The sequence below is a fragment of the Molossus molossus genome, unplaced genomic scaffold (genome assembly GCF_014108415.1).
Source record: "Molossus molossus isolate mMolMol1 unplaced genomic scaffold, mMolMol1.p scaffold_m16_p_17, whole genome shotgun sequence".
In the NCBI taxonomy this organism is placed as follows: domain Eukaryota; kingdom Metazoa; phylum Chordata; class Mammalia; order Chiroptera; family Molossidae; genus Molossus; species Molossus molossus.
In genome coordinates, this window is record NW_023425352.1 from 29563697 (window position 1) to 29581447 (window position 17751).

Below are 17751 nucleotides of genomic sequence, written 5' to 3' on the forward strand. Positions count from 1 at the left end.
TGAGCTTCATGTAGTTTTTGGTTCCAGTGTATCCTTTACCTTATTTTATTTTATACTGTATGTTCATCTGTAACCCTCTGGCACTCCTCTCTGGGTAGAAATCTTTAACTAACTATATACATACATGCTAGACATATTAAAACTTATAAAATAATTTTATTCTTTTCTCCTTTATATTTCTAACAGTAGCCCAGTGTTAAGCATTTTAGAAAACCTGAGGAAATAAAAAATATTTTAGTTTACACACATGTATAAAAAATATTCAGATAAGCAAATATCTGCTCATTACATTGCCCAGCTTTGAGAATGCTAAAAATAAGCAAATAAAATATGCACAAATTAAAATGAGAGGTCTGGATGGTTTTGTTAAAATTCATTTTAACAATTTTAGCTGACTAGTATGTGCTAATGAAATTCAACTTAAAGTTATAGCCAGTTAATATGACAGAAAACATTGTGTATATGACTACTTAGAGGTACTTCTTAGGCAGAATATGCTTTGTGCTTAGAACACAGGTAGGTTTTCATTTCAGCAGTAAGCAGCAATAAAGACCAAGAAAATTCCCAACTTGTCTAATAACCGCTCTATAATAGCAACGAAAAAGTGAAAGAAAGTATCACCATCTTTTAACAATGGACTCAATTGTAGGTATATTTATATATACCAAGTGCTTAGATAAAAAGTGCTGACAGTAAGGTACTTGGTTAATTATCTTCCATATTTAAAAACCCACAAAACACAAAATATTTGCTTGCCTGTGTATAGATTTAATTCACAAATAACCTGAACTATCTTTTCTCCATCAAGTACTTTAATAGTGCAAAATGTCAGTTTTCTCAGCATACGCCGAAGCCTGAATATGAACCATCTCAGGGAGGTATCACTGCCACGGAAAATGCAAAGAAGCCCAAAAATACACTTCTATCCCAGAGTCTCAAAGGTAGATAGGCAGTTTCTTATAGATGAGGTGAAATAAGGAATTAAAAATGTTCCTTCACTAATGTAAGGTACAGTATTGAATCTCTTGACAAAAAATAAAGAATGATTATATTGCTACTGTGAACAGTATTCGACATGGACAAGTAGATCTCGATGTTCGGTGACTGGATACTGGATACTGCACTTGGGACATTCCACCAGGCTTTCATTCAGTGCAGTTGTGGGACTTTTTGGTGAGGCAGCTTTTACTCTGTTTTCAGTCTCTCCTTGGAAAGTGACTAATGGCTCAGTGAAGGCAAATTCAGGAAGCTGCTTCTGAAAAATAAATGCCAAATGAACACCATTTGTATGTAAGTTGTAACTGCTCCACAGATGATCCAGCTGCTTTAGCCCTGCAGACAGATTTTCTTTAGAATCTCTGCTCATCAGTATTATGGTGCTAACATGCAAATTACACAAATTACCCAGGTTATAAATTACCCAAACTACCCAGGAAGTACTGGGGTTGGGTGTTTATATGGGTAGGTTTTTTTTGTAAATCCTTACCCGAGGATACTCCTCCATTTATCTTCAGATAGAGTGGGAAGGAAGGAGGGACGGAGGGAGAGAGAGAAACATCCATGTGAGAGAGACATATCGATTGGACACCTCCCGCACAACTCCATCCAAGGCCAGGGACCAAACTGCAACCGAGGTACGTGCCCTTGACTGGAATCAAACCCATGACTCTTCCATCCGCAGGCTGACACTCTAACTGCTGAGCCAACCTGGCCAGGGCTGGATAGATTTTGTTTTTTTAAAAATGCTTATAGCCCAATGTAAAGATAGGCCTGTGTGCAAGGCTGACAAAATTTGCTAGTCTTATAAAAGAACACTTCAGCAATAAAGAACTACATGGAATTAGAAGCACAGAATTTTAGCAGATCAAACAAGTTATACACAGAAAGGACTAACTGTATAATACCTTTGAGACTTTCCTTATGTTTTCTGAGAAACTTAGGATAGTCAGTAAAGCTTAAAAACGAGAATTTTACAGCCTCCTATATACAGTATAGGAGTTACACAGTAGGAACACAAAGAAAGTACAGGAAAATTATCGATTATTTTGTAGACCCTCTGGTTTCCTATACTTTGAAAAATAGTCATTAACAGAAATGAAGGATAAATTTCAATTTCAAATATTATAAATGGTCAAAATCAGTAACATACTAGAGGAATAGAGCCGAAAATATATTGTGTCTTGTATTCATAAAGAACAAATAATTTTTTTAAAAAGATGGCTTTTTTTCTCTTTTGAAAACTGAGGAATTCTATTTGTAACATTTCTCCACCTGCAAGTACTCTGAAGTACCAGGCTGATATGTAAAATATGTGCTATGGGACACACACACACCCCTCCCAACAGGTTTGGGCCAAAAGCGTATTAGTAACATGAAAATAGGTAAGTCAAAAACCATTTCCTCATAGCACCAATATTATTTGAAAGGTTTTTCTTTTAGAAGATTGTATGTTCCCAGATAACAGTATGGTGATTACCGGAGGGAAAAGGAAGGCAGAAGTGTGTAAAGAAGGGATAAATGGTGACGGAAAGAAACTTGACTTGGGGTGGTGAACACACAATACAATGTATAGATGTATTATAGAAGTGTACACCTGAAACCTACATAATTTTATTAACCAATATCACCCCAGTGAAGTCAATAAAAAAGTAAAAAAAAAACTAAAAAAACAAGATTATGTGTTCATTGTTGAGGGTAACACAAAATGTGCTTAACTTAATATGTTTAAGAGTGTATTAACAGTAACAGTCCATTATCCCTAAAAACAGCATTTCTTTCTTTTTAAATAGAAAAACACAATTTCCTCCCTTGCCCCTCTTCCTCCCCCAGGCCAGAGTGGATGGGGGAAGGTCCTAGGCACGGGTAATGTAATGATTACCAAGAGGCACACAATGTCCCTCTTTCTAGTGCTCTGAACTGACACTCAAAGGGCAGTTACTTTAAATGAGGCAGGGGCTCTGCCTGTTGATTTAAGAAACAGCAATTCTTTAAGTGGTATCCTCCTAGCTTGGGAACCAGTTTGAAACATAAGTGCAAAGATGGCAGAAAGAGAAAGAAGAAAGTAAGTTTTAAGTTTAACCATTCTAGACTCACCGAGGATTCCAAATGTATTATCTGATTTCTTGCTTTTCGAAGCTCTTTAAGAATTACATGCAATTGATGCTGCATATTTTGACGGTCAAGTTTTTCATTTTCGAAGTCTAAAGTACATGCCTGAATCTGGAGAAATGTCCAGGACAAGATAGTTACAGCTAATATAAAATGTCTAGTTGTGTTTTTTTTAAAATATATATTTCTTATTGTTGATGGTATTACAGATGTTCCCCATCTCCCCTCTGCCCCACAATTGTCTAGTTCTCTTGACCGGATATTTGCATTTTTTAATTAGCACAAGAAGAAGACATTTGTTACACTGTCAGAGCAAGAATTTAACTGAGCACAGTGAGATGTGGAATCTAATCAACAAAATAATTTAACGAACAAAATAGAAACAGAAGGATGGATACATAGGACAGACTGACAGCTATCAGAGGGGAGGGGGGTTGGGAGGCTGAGTGAAAAAAGGTGAAGGGATTAAGGGGGGATATATATATATATATATATATATATGACACACACAGACACAGACAGCAGTATGGTGATAGCCAGAGGGAAAGGAGGGTGGAGAGAGGTGAAAGTGGGCAAAGGGAGAATAAATGGGGATGGAAAGAGACTTGACTTTAGGTGGTGAGCACACAATGCAGTGTGCAGATGATGTTTTATTGAGTTGTACACTTGAAACCTACATGGTTTTATCAACCAATAAACTCAGTAATAAAATAATAGTTTAATTAAAAAAAAAAAGTTTATGGTTGAGGACTTGGTTGATCTAAGGAGCAAAGCCATTGCTTGAGGAATTATCTCCCCACCACTTTTTTATGTGGAAGGGGGGAGAAGGGAAAGAGATGGCTATTCCCTGGTTTGGAATGTACTAAAAATCTCTGGTCTACATTCTGAGAATAGATGGTGTCTCTGAGTTCTGTGTGAAGTTACAATGTGGCCCTCTTAGGGAAACCTCATTAGGCTAGAGCAGGAACTACAGAAGCAGTCTGGGAAAGGATAAAATTTGCCAAGATGAACATCTACCTGTCAAGAAAATTGCCACCTCACCTCTAAGGATGTTTTAGCCTGCCAACAGTAACAGGAGTATATGGGTAGCACAGATAAAGTTTTAAAAAAAATTTTTTTCACCACTTTAAAATGGTCCTTCACAGAATAGTGTAAACATGAGGAAAAAGGTCTATTTTCTAATGGGTTAAAATGAATTTAGAAGCAACCCCAGTGAGTACCTGTTGTTCCAACAGAGCTACCCTCGTTTGTTCTTCTTGGTGATTTAACAGAGACGTGTAAAGAAACTGGACCTGTAGGGTATAAAGAGAGACTGTGTTGTCACATCCAGCCTTTTTATCGCTTGACCTGGATGCACGAGCAGCTCTCCAGTCTCATAGCTCTAACTAGAACACCACCTGCTCAGCTGAGTGAGCCACTGCAGCTGGTTGGTTGATGGCGCTCCATGCCAGCAGCTGAGCAGTGCCGCCCAGGCTGAGAGCTGAGCAACGGCACAGAACTCTGGTGGCCATACCCACTTTCTTGGAGGTCCTGACATCTAACCTCCTATCATTTCTGAATAGGATAATAGCTGGCAGTGCCTCACCTCCTGGGCCACCAAGTTGGAGCAAAATTCTCAATCATTTATGTGAAATCTTTTACAAATAACACTGCTTGCACCTGTAGGCAGAAGCAAGCATGATAAAGACTAAGGTGGCAAATGTTACAGATTATGCCCCCCTCAACTTTTGGAGGATTTTTTGTATTACTATTCTAATAGTAGCAATCACTAACAAAACTCTTTTACATTCTCTCAACTGACCCTCACAAAAGCCCAATGAGACAAGAAATTATTATTAATTTGACACGATGAATCTACAAGTCAGAGAAGTTAAGTGATTTGCCTAAAGCCACACACATCCTGGACTAGAGACCAGGTACAGAATCCAAGTACTGTTCTTTCCATTATTCCATGCTGCCAAGCAAAATTTAACGTATGAGTTTCTGTCAAAATAGTATTGAATTCCAATAATCCAAACTCAGTAACTTCAACGTCCTGGCATATAGTTGGAGAACATGGAAGGGGCCACGTGAATTAACTTGAGCACAGTAGCATGGTCAAGGCCTAGGAATCAGCCTTGATTCCCCTCTTTACTTTACATCTTTTGGCTTCTCACACATACCCTCTTTTCTCTCTGAGCCTTTAAAGTGTGAGTTCCTGTGGCTGGAGAGAATTCCCATAGTCACTGTGCTGGTTCCTTCTTGTCATGGGTCTTTGTCCAAATACCATTTCTTCTCTGAGGCCTCCCAGAGCCCTCCATTTCTCTTTGTTATATTACACTGTTTCCTTTCATTTGTTTATGGTCTATTTCCATTCTAAATATGAACACCCACAAAGGGGACAGGAACTTGTTTTGTTCCTTGCTGGTTCCCAAGTGGTTAAAATAGTCCCTGACACTTAGTAAATATAATGAGAAATCTGAGTTATGCATCATGGAAAACACTATTGGTTAGCTCACCTGAGATAAGAGCTCTTCAGATCTCTTCTTCTCTTCTTCAAGTTTTCCCCTAGCAATATCATTCTCTTCCTTGAGCCTTTGTATTTTCTTTGTTTTATGCCTATCATCTTCCAGATGTTGTACATTAGCCTTTCTTTGAGAACACAACAGTTTATTTAAGTCCTGAAGTTCTTTTTGGGTTTCTTCATATTTTCTTTGAAATTCACGAAGTTCAAAATTCAACTGAGTTATAGTTTGTCGATCAACCTCAAGATCTCTTTTTGCATTTGCTAAGAGGTGGTAATAATGTTTTTCCTTTTCTTCTTGAAGATAACCTATGACAAACACAGTAGGGCATAACTCACTTTATAAAATATGTCATATTCCTGAAAGATAAAGATAAACCCGTTTCCATACACAAGATCACATTATTTCCTCACCTTACAAAATGAAAAGTCAAAAGAGTTAGGGTTGATTTTGACAGGCCAACAACACAAGTTCAGGTATGAAGAACTAGTAGAACTAAATAACTAGAAGACTAAAAACAGTAATACAACTATTCTATGGAGAGGGAAAGTCACTAATATCTAAAGAAGATAAATCAACAGAGATATAAGCTCATTATTTATAGGTGAGATAATTACCAAAATTAAAAAACAGAAATGTTAACAGTAGCTGCCCTTGATAGGAGGACACAGAGACAGGATGAGATGGGAAAGGTGGAGGACCCTTCTGTACTATTACTTGAGCAAACCATTATTACTTTGATAACACACACACCCCTATAATACCAAAGAAAAAATTAGACTTGCCCATAATTAAAACCCTACTTTCATGTTATAGTAGTGACCATGTCCTTTTAGGGACAAACAACTTTAAATTATCTCCAAAGACATTCCTTTTTAGCATTAGCTTCATTTTAAATATTCAAATGTGGAGCTCGAACATTATGAGCCTTGCTTGCCTTTCTTTAGCTTTCTCTTTGTATAATTCAAGGCTTCCATCCCATTAGGGCTGTCAGTCATTTAAAGAGTGCTTTGCGGGGGGTTTCTCTTCTGTCCCTAGCTTGTCACCTGTAAAATGAGAGTAATGACCCTTCTGCCCTACCTCTTATGGTTCTCACGAAACTCAATTAAGAGGAGTGTTAGGGAAACTGTAAAGCACTTGATAAAAAAGACAGCATTGCTCATAAGAAACTTCATTTCAGTTCTATGATGAGATTCAAATGACTCTAGTATCACCTACAAAATGTATTCTTTCTCCTGGGATTGATATGATAATTGGTGACAAGGCCAGCTCTGGGGCAATAAAGTTGGAGAAGGGCTTTGAAGAAGGGGAGGACATGCACAGTGGAGAAAATGTACTATATTTTCAGAGCTGCTAACCCTTTTGCCCCGTGCCTTATGCCCTCTTTTATCAGAAAACAATGGAAAATAAAACAGATTGGCCAAAGTAGTATTTCTTCAGAACACCATTTTAATAAGACTTACTCTTATTTTACTTTCCAACACATACCTATAAAAATCTAAATTTGAGGAATCTCTCCTTTTGGAAAATGTCAGGCAGACCTATCCCAAAAGAACATATTTATACCAGTACCTTCTGATTCAGTCTTTTTTGTCTGCTTTGGGAGTGAATGAGCAGCTGTTTCCAATTTCTGTTCCAACTCATAGATCTTTGCTACAAGTCCTTTTACGTAGACTTCTCGCTGCTGATCATACACAAGCCATTGCTGATTTTTCTCTAGAGCCTTGATGTGAAATAGTACAAAAATCAATAATAAGCATTTATTATAATAATAAAATTTTAAAAAGTAAAATCGTAAAAAGGGCAAGGGAACCCAAGTGACATAATCTTTTCCAGCACATAGAAATTCTTATGGTTCAGAATAATTCCCTCTTTAGTTCCAAATGTATGAAAAGACCGGCAAAACTGTCATTGGCCAAAAATTTGAGATCTTGCTTCCTGGCATGTCAACAATTTGGTTCAAATAAACTCTTACAAAAATTCTCTACAGGTTTGGACATTCCTTATATAACGAACCCTTTGTAATAAAACTGTCATAAAGAACAAACCCTTTGTAATAAACCTGTCATATCTATTTCTATAATCTTACAAGTTCTTAATATGTACCCCTTGTGTCACAGTTCATCCCAGATCTGTTGTAATTTATTGTTATCAATGGTTAAAGTAGCAGCCAGGATGAAGAACTTCATATCCTTCAGGGCTGCCAGAAAGTGATGATATAAACACAAAGTTCTTAACCAAAGTTGCATGGTGTAACTTTACTGAAGTAAAACATACATATTGGAATATATTTTCCAAAGTGCTCAATTCTTTTCAAATCACATTTGTCATAGGAGTACTATAAAAGGAGGGGCTCCTTTCCTCCACAAGCTGGCATCTCACTCAAGAAGGATGAGATGGGATAAGTCATAAAAAAAAATACTGGGCCCCGGCCGGTTTGGCTCAGCAATTAGAGCGTCGGCCTGCGGTCCAGAGAGACCCGGGTTCAGTTCCTGCTAAGGGCACATACCTCGGTTGTAGTTTGTCCCTGGTCCTGGTTGGGTCATGCCCTGGTTGGGTCGTGCGGGAGGCAGCCACTTGATGTGTCCCTTTCATGTCGATGTTTCTCTCTGTCTCTCTCTCTCCCTCTCTCTCCCTCCCACTCTATCTGAACAAAAAATGGAAAAATGTCCTCGAGTGAAGATTAAAAACAGAAAGAAAAGACGTGGAAAAAAATACACTGTGAATAGTAGTCCTGTGTCCTCAATTTATTTAATTTCCGATGAAACCTACCAATCTATTTAAGACACCAGTTTAAAATAATATGGCTTCACCTTATATTGAAAATAACCTCATATCAAATTCTAGAGAAGTATTAAGTATACAAAGAATGTATTTTCCTTTTCAAACTATGAAAGCAAATCCTTGTTCCAATGGAAGAATTTTGAACTAAAGAGTACATCCTATACAGATAATCAAAAAGAAGAAACTGTAAATTACATTGTGATAACAAAACAGCTGGGCAAATTTGACATAGATGGAGAAGGGATGCTGTTGAGGTGTTTGGTAGTTATGGGTGACTTCTAGGGTTTTTTAGCCTAATGAGACCATTAGAGGAACTGGCTCTCTTGAATACCTGGGAAGAGACTTAAGGGTAGTAACCTAGAAAGATGGAGAACCACTCAGTTCTTTTTTTTTTCCCAACTCACAGCATCAATGCTGTCAAATTCCATAAAGTTTAAAAATAAATGAATTAGTCCTCTTTAGCCACAACTTAATAAAAGGAAAAGGAACTTACATCTTTCAGCTGCATTTCCATTTCATGAATATTATTCATTGATGAGTTGAAGCAGTTTGTAGTCTCAGTCTGTAAACAAACCAGTATTAGTTAACATCATACATTTAATACTATAAGCTTCCTCACTATACTTCACAGGGGCATCCCAAAATCCAGATCTGTTACATGCTAGTGAACCTCATATATGCCAAGTGAAGAGTACTAGAAAAGAATTAAGACCTTCTGGAAGTGTCCTAAGCAGATTGGGAACCTTGAGATTTCATATCTAATTTGACTTCTGAGATCCTCTGGACCCCAGGATCACTGGAATAGCCCTCAGTGCATATGAGTAGCCCAATGGTTTTCACCAAAAAGAGACAAACAAAACTGGGCTATTTAAAAGAAATCTGGAAAATAGTAAATTGTCAAATAAAAGATAATAGTTGTTTTGCAGAATTATGTTTATATTAGTAGCATTCATTATTATTAGAGTTCATATAGATTATATGGAACTCAAAACATTAACTTCTCTTTTCTTCTTCATTTTCTCATAAAGGAAGAGGGAAAATAAGCAGTTGGGTACCTAGACTAGCCAAAAAAAACTCATAAAAAGCTGTATTCCAGTGTTCACTTGTATGAATGTTGGCAAGGAAGCTCAAAATATGTTTTTTCTCCAAAGGTGCTCTAGACACTCACCCTAATATGTAGCCCTTTCTCCCTCTCAATTTGGTTCTGTAGGTGGAAACTATGACAGGGATAAGTCACCAAAACCCTTTCCTTTTTTCCTTGGGAGGAACACTCTAAATGAAGTTTCCCAGCCTTCCTGTGGTTAGTGAGGCCATGAGATTGAATTCTGTGCAATGGAATATGGGCAGCAGTGACACATGCCAATACCATACCTGGCCCCAAACCCTCCCCCAGTTCTCCAGAATTTCTCTAGCTCATAGCTGTAAAAAAGGATCTAATCCGTAAGGGATCGGGGGAGAAGGGGGGGTGCGGGAAGGAACCTGGGTCCTTCAGAGTCTGAATGACTCTGGAACAAAGTTTCCTCCATTCCAATCTACACTAGACTGTGACATGAGGGAAAAATAAACATTTGTTGTAGAAGACTGCTATTTGGAGGTGGTTTGTTATAGCAATTAGACATGCTGACTAATACAGAAATTAATAGTGGATAGCCCACACAATTATAAGAACACATTTTTAAAACGATTATTTCTACCAAGATTTGCATTTCCATCTTCAAAAGTAGAGAAACTAATTCTTGAGCTGCAAGGAAAGGTTTTATCACCCACTTTGTATCTGACTGTAATGCTTCATGAATTTCAGCTCTGGAAATTCTCTAGAAAATCTTAACCTCTTTGAACTCATCTGTAGAAATACTCATTTGTCCAGCTATAAGATTACACATAAATGAATAGGTCTGATTACTCTGACTACTCTAAAGGGGAGACAAGTACAGAGACCTTAACAACATGGAGATAGTATATCTGAAAGCTACAAATTTTCTTCTATAGGTGGTATAAATAGTTGCAATGTTGGTATTATTCAAATGTTCAAATTTCCAAAAGAATCAAAGAGCTGATCAATAAGAAACCATTTACTGAGTACTTACTATATGCCAGGCACTATGCAATTTACATATGTTATCACATTTAATCTCTAGTATTCTTTTTTTTTTTTTTAATCCTCACCCGAGGACATTTTTCCATTTTTTGTTCAGATAGAGTGGGAGGGAAAGAGAGGAAGAGAGAGAGAGAGAGAGAAACATCGACATGAAAGGGACACACCAAGTGGCTGCCACCCACACGACCAACAAGGGCCGGGGACAAACTGCAACCGAGGTATGTGCCCTTAGTGGGAACTGAACCCGGGTTTCTCTGGACTGCAGGCCGACACTCTAACCGCTGGGCCAAACCGGCCAGGGCTAATCTCTAGTATTCCTATCCTGATTTTAGATTTTATCAATGTGAAAATTGAGATTTAGGAGTGGTCTGGTGAATTGTAGCATTGTCTCTAAGACTAGAGTAGTTAAGGAATTTGTTCATAGTCATAGCTAGCCAATGGCAGAACCAAGATCTGAACTTAGATCTGCCCACCTACAAATCCTAGCTCTTTCTCTATACTAGTGACTCTAAAACAAAAGGGCAGAAAAAGCAAGTACAGTTAAGAAAAGCATACTTGATTTTGTAACTTTATATCTCAAATATAAAAAATAAAAAAAATATGAAGCCTATTGTCATGATACATACTACAGAAAAAAAGAGCTCAACAAAATTTTCTTGGCTGTCTTACACAGTAGATTCTGTATTTTGAATATTCCCTTGGGCAAAACAATGGTGTGGGGGCATGGAGGGAGCTATAAAAAACTATTTTTGCTTATAGAGAAGGTTTCAGGCTATAAAAAAAAGAAAAGAAAAAAAAAGTAACCTATTAGTATACTATACTGTTTCATCATTTGACAAGCATATTTTAATAAACTCATTCTTCATGAGAATTACCAGTTGTGTCAGAAAGGAAAAAAAAAAAAAAAATTCTGGGTTTAAAGAAATTATTAGTACCTGTGATAAATGAAATGGTTTGGTTTCAAGTTCAGCAAATGTTGCAGGTATAGTAGACAGCTGTTGTCTCAATACATTTGATTCTTCAGACATGGATTTCAACAGTTGTTCCTTCCTTTCATCTTCCTTTGTTTTCTCTTCTAGCTTTTCAAGTAATGCAGTAGTACTATTTTTGGCTTTCAGCTGGTCTCTGAGTCGCTGTATTTCTTTATCCTTCTCTGTGAGATGATAAGCATTCTTCACCCTCTCAGCTTCAAGGACTTGAATTTTCTACATATAAACTAAGAAGAATCTTAGAGCAAAGCCAGGTCAAACATGAAAGTAAATGATACACTACAACAAACATTTAAAGTGTTTATTATATATCAAGTCAGTATTATACTAGACACTAGGGCCAAAAAGAAGATGAAGCCAAGGTCTTATGCTCAGAGAGCTCAGAGAGGTAAACCAATACATTAATGCAATATGGTAAGTGCTGCAGTTAAGATACATATAAAATGGATGTGACACGGATACAGAAAGGAGAAACCAACTTTGTCAAGAGTGGCGAGAGAAAGCTAAAGAAAAGCTGGCTCTCACATGAGTATCTTATAATCATCCCTCATCACACAAGTCCTAACAATCTAAAGCTAAAAGTTAGTTATACATGCTCACTGATGAACTTGAACTTGAAACAGCAGAACTTAAAAATTACAGAATGTTTACACCTGGATAAAAATGCATTCATTAACTTGCTTTTTGTTAATAAATGATTTGGTATCCAATTTAGAAGGTGATCTTCAAAGGCGTGTTCAACATTTTCAAGGACTTTAAAGATAAAGAAGGCATGTATGTTATACAGCTGCTGGCATAAGGAGAAAGCACCAATAGAGATGATAGAAAAAGTTAACAGAATGACTTTACATGCTAACAAGGTACAAACATCGTAAAACTAGAAACTTGCTTTTGGCAGGGTGTGAGGGAAGCAACTGTTCAAATATAAAATGGAGAAAATTGAGTGGGATGGTTGTGTGAAAACGATCAGGGATTTTAGTTAGCTACAAGCTTAAGATAAGGCAGTAGTATGCTACAGTTACAAAAAAAGCCAGTACAATTTTAGGTTTTCATGGAGTACGGCATCCAGATCAGTGGATTAGTACCATTTCAACCTGTGTTTGCCACTGTGTACAGTGCTGGGTACATAATTCAGAATGAAAATAAACATACCACCAAACGTTCAGGAAAGTGACCAGGATAAGAAGTCAGAAAAGCTGGAGAATATGGGGTTGGTCTACAGAAAATTAAGAGGAAGCAAGGTTTTTTTAAATATCTGAGAAGTTGTCAAATGGATTAAAAATAGACTTGTTCTGTGTAGCTTTAACGGGCATAATTAGAACAAATGGGTAGAAGTTACAGGAAGTTTAGTTTTGATTACAAAGGAACATATTTGGTAACTAGTGCTTGTCAAAAGTGGAATGACAAAGAGATCTCTCAGGAAAGCTATCAGATTCCTTTACCAGATTGCAAAATAATCTTTATGTCTAAGGATTGGTGATAGATCATTTTTCAATGCTTGAATATGTATTTACCTCAATATGTGTTGTTAAAAATACTGAATCATTTCGTTTTATAACGTGCCTATAAAATAGAATTTAAAGAAATCCAATACTATTTAATACAGGTCATTTATTTTCTAACTTTAATAATAAAAGTACTATTAGAAAATAAAATCAAATTAGTGATTAAACTTTTAAATCTTTCCAGTTCTAATGAATTCCCAACTGCTTTACTGATTATACCACAACAAACTGAAAATTGGAGAACCTGAAATATAGTTTAAAAGAATGCAAAAATGCCAATATATGTAATGATTTTATCCCCAAAGAACCTGAAGACAAAGATTACTTGGGAAGTAGCCAATATACACAATAAAATGGGTTTTTAAACATTCATATTAAAATCTGAACTCCACTAACACTTTCAAATATCAGATTTGATTTTTTACATTTAGTAAACTAACAGAAAAGCTAGATTATATCAATATTGGGAAAATACTTTCTCATCTCCTACCATAAAGCTTACTACCATTGGAAAGGGTTTTTAAGGTCATTTACCTCCAAAAGTCTGTGTGTCTCTTTGTCAGTCAGCTTTTCTCTTCTGCTTGGGATTTCATCCACTGACGTTTGTAAGGCTGCAGTTATTCCCCCAAATTTTTCTAATGCAGTTTCTGATTTGGAGTTAGTAGACTTTGATCTCCATTTACATTTAATTAAATCTTTAGGACTTCTGGAAGACATCTCTGAAATTGTAAAAATAAAAACAATTATATTTTATAAGTCTGAGTTTAATAGATCCAATCTCAGGTTTGAAAAGGGCTAATAACCTATTTGCTAAATAGAAGAACCCTTTTATTGAAAAGAAGTGATGCGGCCAAACCACTAGGGTGTGGGACTGACCTTGGATTCTTTCTGTCGCCTAGGCGCAGGTGGGTGCTCTTCTGGACTGGCTGAAGCGATCCAAGACCCGCGGGGCGGGAGGTGCCCAAGGAACTCTCAGTAGCAGACTGCACAAGGCCTCGATTCCGGGCTACGGCATCCACAAATGCAGGCAATCTCACGAAACCCTCACAGGAGGCAGACAGGCAAAGTAAAACTGCGAAAGGGGGCGCTTTTTTTCTCTCTAAAATGAAGATGTTTGTAGAACAAACATGAAAGTGCTTGCTAATCGGAAAAATGCTAAACTAGGGAAAATCCTTGGCCTCTTTGCGCCTGTCTGTAAGAGGATGGTAATACCCACCTCAAGACTGAAACGAGGTATCGAAACCACACCGGTCGTGAGGCGCCCAGGTCGGTGCCAGGCACGAAGGAGACGCCAGGAGAAGGAGACTTAAATCAGGCGGGCAGAGATTGAGTCCAAGCCGACCTTATCTGCCCACTGAACCGCCCCCTCGCCGTCTTGCCCTCGCCCGGGGCTGCGGTCCTGGCCGCCCCTCGCCAACCTTTGCGGACGCCTCCCAGCAGCCTGCCAGCTGCAGAGGGGAAAACGGAGCTCGCATCCGCCCAGCCACACCTCCAGTGCCAAAGCCGCTTCCGGGAGTTTGAATCCCGCGGCTGCAGGGCGGGGCACGTCACTGCCGGCGGGGACTCGGCACGCGGGTGAGGTCGTGGCTCCCCGATTGGCTGCAGCCCTCTAGGGGCGGGCCCTGAAGCCTGAGTTCTGACGGAGGGTGGGACGGAGCAGGGCGGGGCTGGGGGCGGGGTCAAAGACGGGAACACCTCCTCCCCGGGTCCGCCGCCGTTTTCTGAGGCTTTCTCTGGGTTTTTCTGAGAACTCAGACCTCAAACTCGCTGTTTCCTTGTAAGGAGCTGATTTGTGTTGGTCTGCTTTGGGCGGTGAAGCAAGTTACTGTGCTCAGTGAGATAAACCCAGTGACTGTGAACTGGAACTAACTCATTCCCTGTCCTTGAGCATAATTCACCCTCCTAAATACCAGTTTCGCCCTGTATAAAATGGGGAAGGCGGATTCCACAAAGGAGCATAGCCTTGCGGGCTGCCCCTTGGGCTGAGCCTTTATTCTGAAGAGAGTCAGGCGTGGAGCGATAGGGAGCGTAGCAGGTGGGAGAACTGACAGGTACGCTGTGTTGAAAACAGATGATGAACCCTGGAGGAAGCGAGCAGGGGCAAAATTTCCATAGAAATTTACAAAGGCTTTTAGAAAGACACACGGAGAGAGAAATCTCCCTGCTCAACTTTGAGCCAAATGGGAAATAGAGAGGGAGCGGGAGTGGCTGTGTGCAGAGGGGTGACACCGGGCAGAGGGGGCCTTGTGCCTGGGCCTGCTGGGCCAGACACCTCAATTATACATCTGCTCCCCAGGTTCCTCTCTTCTGGCAGGAGCTCCCTCTGAGTGGACTAAAAAGGGACTCTATAATAAATCTATTACGTCCAGATTTAAACCTGATAAAAAAAACTTACAGGGTGATCTGATCATAAATTCCTAACAGCCAGTCATTGTGGGAAGGCATATAACTTATTTAGTTAAAAGTTTATCTTTCCCTTAAGCAAGCTCTGTCCATTGTCCTTGTGCATCTAGGTGTTAACCATAAGTCATGCCTAGGTCATAACTACCCTCAAGAAAATACATCTTTTTAAAAAAATTTATCTTTATTGTTGAAAGTATTACAGATGTCCTTCCTTTTTTCCCCATTGGCACCCTCCTCCTTGCTCCTGCCCCCACCTCTGCCTTCACCACACTGTTGTTTATGTCCATTGGTTATGCACATATGCATATATATTCTTTGGTTTACCTCTTTCCATGCCCAATCCCCCTTCCCTCTGAGGTTTGTCAGTCCGTTCCCTACTTTCATGTCTCTGGATCTCTTTTGTTAGTCAGCTTATTTTGTTCATTATATTACACAAATAAGTGAGATCATGTGGTACTTGTCTTTCTCTAAATGGCTCATCTCACTTAGCATAATACTCTCCAGGTCCCTCCATATCATGTCAAAGGGTAAGAGATCTTTCTTACAGCTGCATACTATTCCATTGTGTATATTTACCACAGCTCTTTTATCCACTCATCTACTAATGGACACTTGAGCCATTTCCAGATCTTAGCTATTGTAAATAGCACTGCTATGAACATAGGGGTGCATATACTTTTTCTGATTGATGTTTCAAGGATCTTAGGATATATTCCTAGAAGTGGGATCACTGGGTCAAATGGCAGTTCCATTTTTAATTTTTTGAGGAAACATCAAAAAATTGTTTTCCATAGTGGCTGCACTAGTCTGCATTCCCACCAGCAGTGTACTAGAGTACCTTTTTCTCCACATCCTCACCAGCACTTGTTACTTAATGATTTATTAATGATAGCCATTCTGGCAGGTGTGAGGTGACACCTTAGTCATTTTAATTTGCATCTCTCTGATGATTACTGACGTTGAGCATATTTTCATGTCTCTTGGCTGTTTGTATGTCCTCTTTGGAGAAGTGTCTATTCAGGTCCTCTGCTTATTTTTTAATTGAATGGTTTGTCTTCCTTTTGTTGAGTTGTATGAGTACTTTATATTTTTTTAATATTAACCCCTTATCTAATGTATCATTGGCAAATATGTTCTCCCATACAGTGGGTTCCATTTTCGTTTTGGTGCTGGTTTCTTTGCTGTGCAGAAACTTTTTAGTTTGATGAAATCCCATTTTTTAAGTTTTTTCTTTGTTTCTCTTGCCCTAGGCAATGTATTGGTGAAAATTCTGCTACGTGTGATGTCTGAGATTTTTCTGCCTACATTTTCTTCTAAGTCTTTAATGCATTTTGGGTTTATTCTTGTGTATGGTGTAAGTTGGTGGTTTAGTTTCATTATTTTACATGTACCTGTCCAATTTTCCCAACACTGTGTATTGAAGAAACTATCTTTACTCCATTGTATGCTCTTGCCTCCTTTATCAAATACTAATTGAGCATAATATCTTGGGTCAATTTCTAGGTTCTCTGTTCTGTTCCACTGATCTATATGCCTGTCTTTACGCCAGTGCCAGGCTGTTTTGATTACAATGCCTTTATAGTATAACCTGATATTGTGATCCCTCCAACTTTGTTCTTCTTTTTCAAGATTGCTGTGACTCTTTTGGGGTCTTTTTTTATTCCATATAAACGTTTGGAATATTTGTTCTAGATCTTTGAAATATGCCATTGGTATTCTATTGGGAGCTGGCTATGTGTCTGACAGAGTCCACGGAACCTAGAGGTCTTGAGTCAGAGACTTGACCTCCCCCACAATCTCAAGGAATTAGGCTTGCATTGTGTTTGTGCGGCTAAATGTGACCCAATGTACCTTAAAATACCTGAGATAACAGACTGGGTGTCCTGGGTGCTCCTGTTATCCACAAGGCAAACTAATTCTATACAGCATTGCTGTGGCCGTGGGCATTATATCAAGAAGATCCTGTTTTCTTATTCACTAAACTTTTGCTGTAAGGTATAAAAGGCATGTAATAAAGCATATCGAGGCTGATCCTGCTGAGGACAGTCCTCCTGATCCTATATCTGTGTCTTTGTCTTTATTCCCACTGCTGGAACTCAGGGACTCTGCTTTCCAGGTTCCTGGCAGTATTCTAATAGGGATTGTATTGAATCTGCAGATTGCTTTGGGTAGTATGGACATTTTAATGATGTTGAGTCTTTCAATCCATGAACATAGTATATACTTCCACTTTTTTATATCTTGCTCTATTTCTTTTTTCAATGTCCTGTAGTTTTCTGAGAACAGGTCTTTTGAGAGCACATAATCTTGGTAACTATCCTGCACCTTGTTTTCTCCCACCTTCATGCAATCTTCCTCAT

At 38.5% G+C, this 17751-nt stretch overlaps 1 protein-coding gene across 1 annotated transcript; it reads right to left on the minus strand.

The window, feature by feature from the left end:
• Positions 1–357: 357 nt before the first annotated feature.
• Positions 358–13881, minus strand: CEP55 (centrosomal protein 55). The gene is made up of 9 exons (XM_036265254.1): positions 13865–13881; positions 13523–13707; positions 11430–11699; positions 8890–8958; positions 7185–7335; positions 5607–5920; positions 4329–4400; positions 3094–3219; positions 358–1255 (listed from the first exon to the last, which is right to left on the minus strand). Exons 2-9 carry the CDS (start codon positions 13703–13705, stop codon positions 1055–1057), a joined length of 1386 nt encoding a protein of 461 aa, XP_036121147.1. The 5' UTR covers positions 13706–13707; positions 13865–13881; the 3' UTR covers positions 358–1054.
• Positions 13882–17751: the final 3870 nt, after the last annotated feature.

Excerpts from the sequence above, each read along its gene's own strand:
- CEP55 (XM_036265254.1), bottom strand. The coding sequence starts at position 13,705 with ATGTCTTCCAGAAGTCCTAAAGATTTAATTAAATGTAAATGGAGATCA. Across the intron at positions 5,921-7,184 it reads AAAAAAGACTGAATCAGAAG|GTTATCTTCAAGAAGAAAAG; the intron begins GTACTGGTATAA and ends TGTTTGTCATAG. Across the intron at positions 4,401-5,606 it reads CTGAAGAGCTCTTATCTCAG|GTCCAGTTTCTTTACACGTC; the intron begins GTGAGCTAACCA and ends TATACCCTACAG.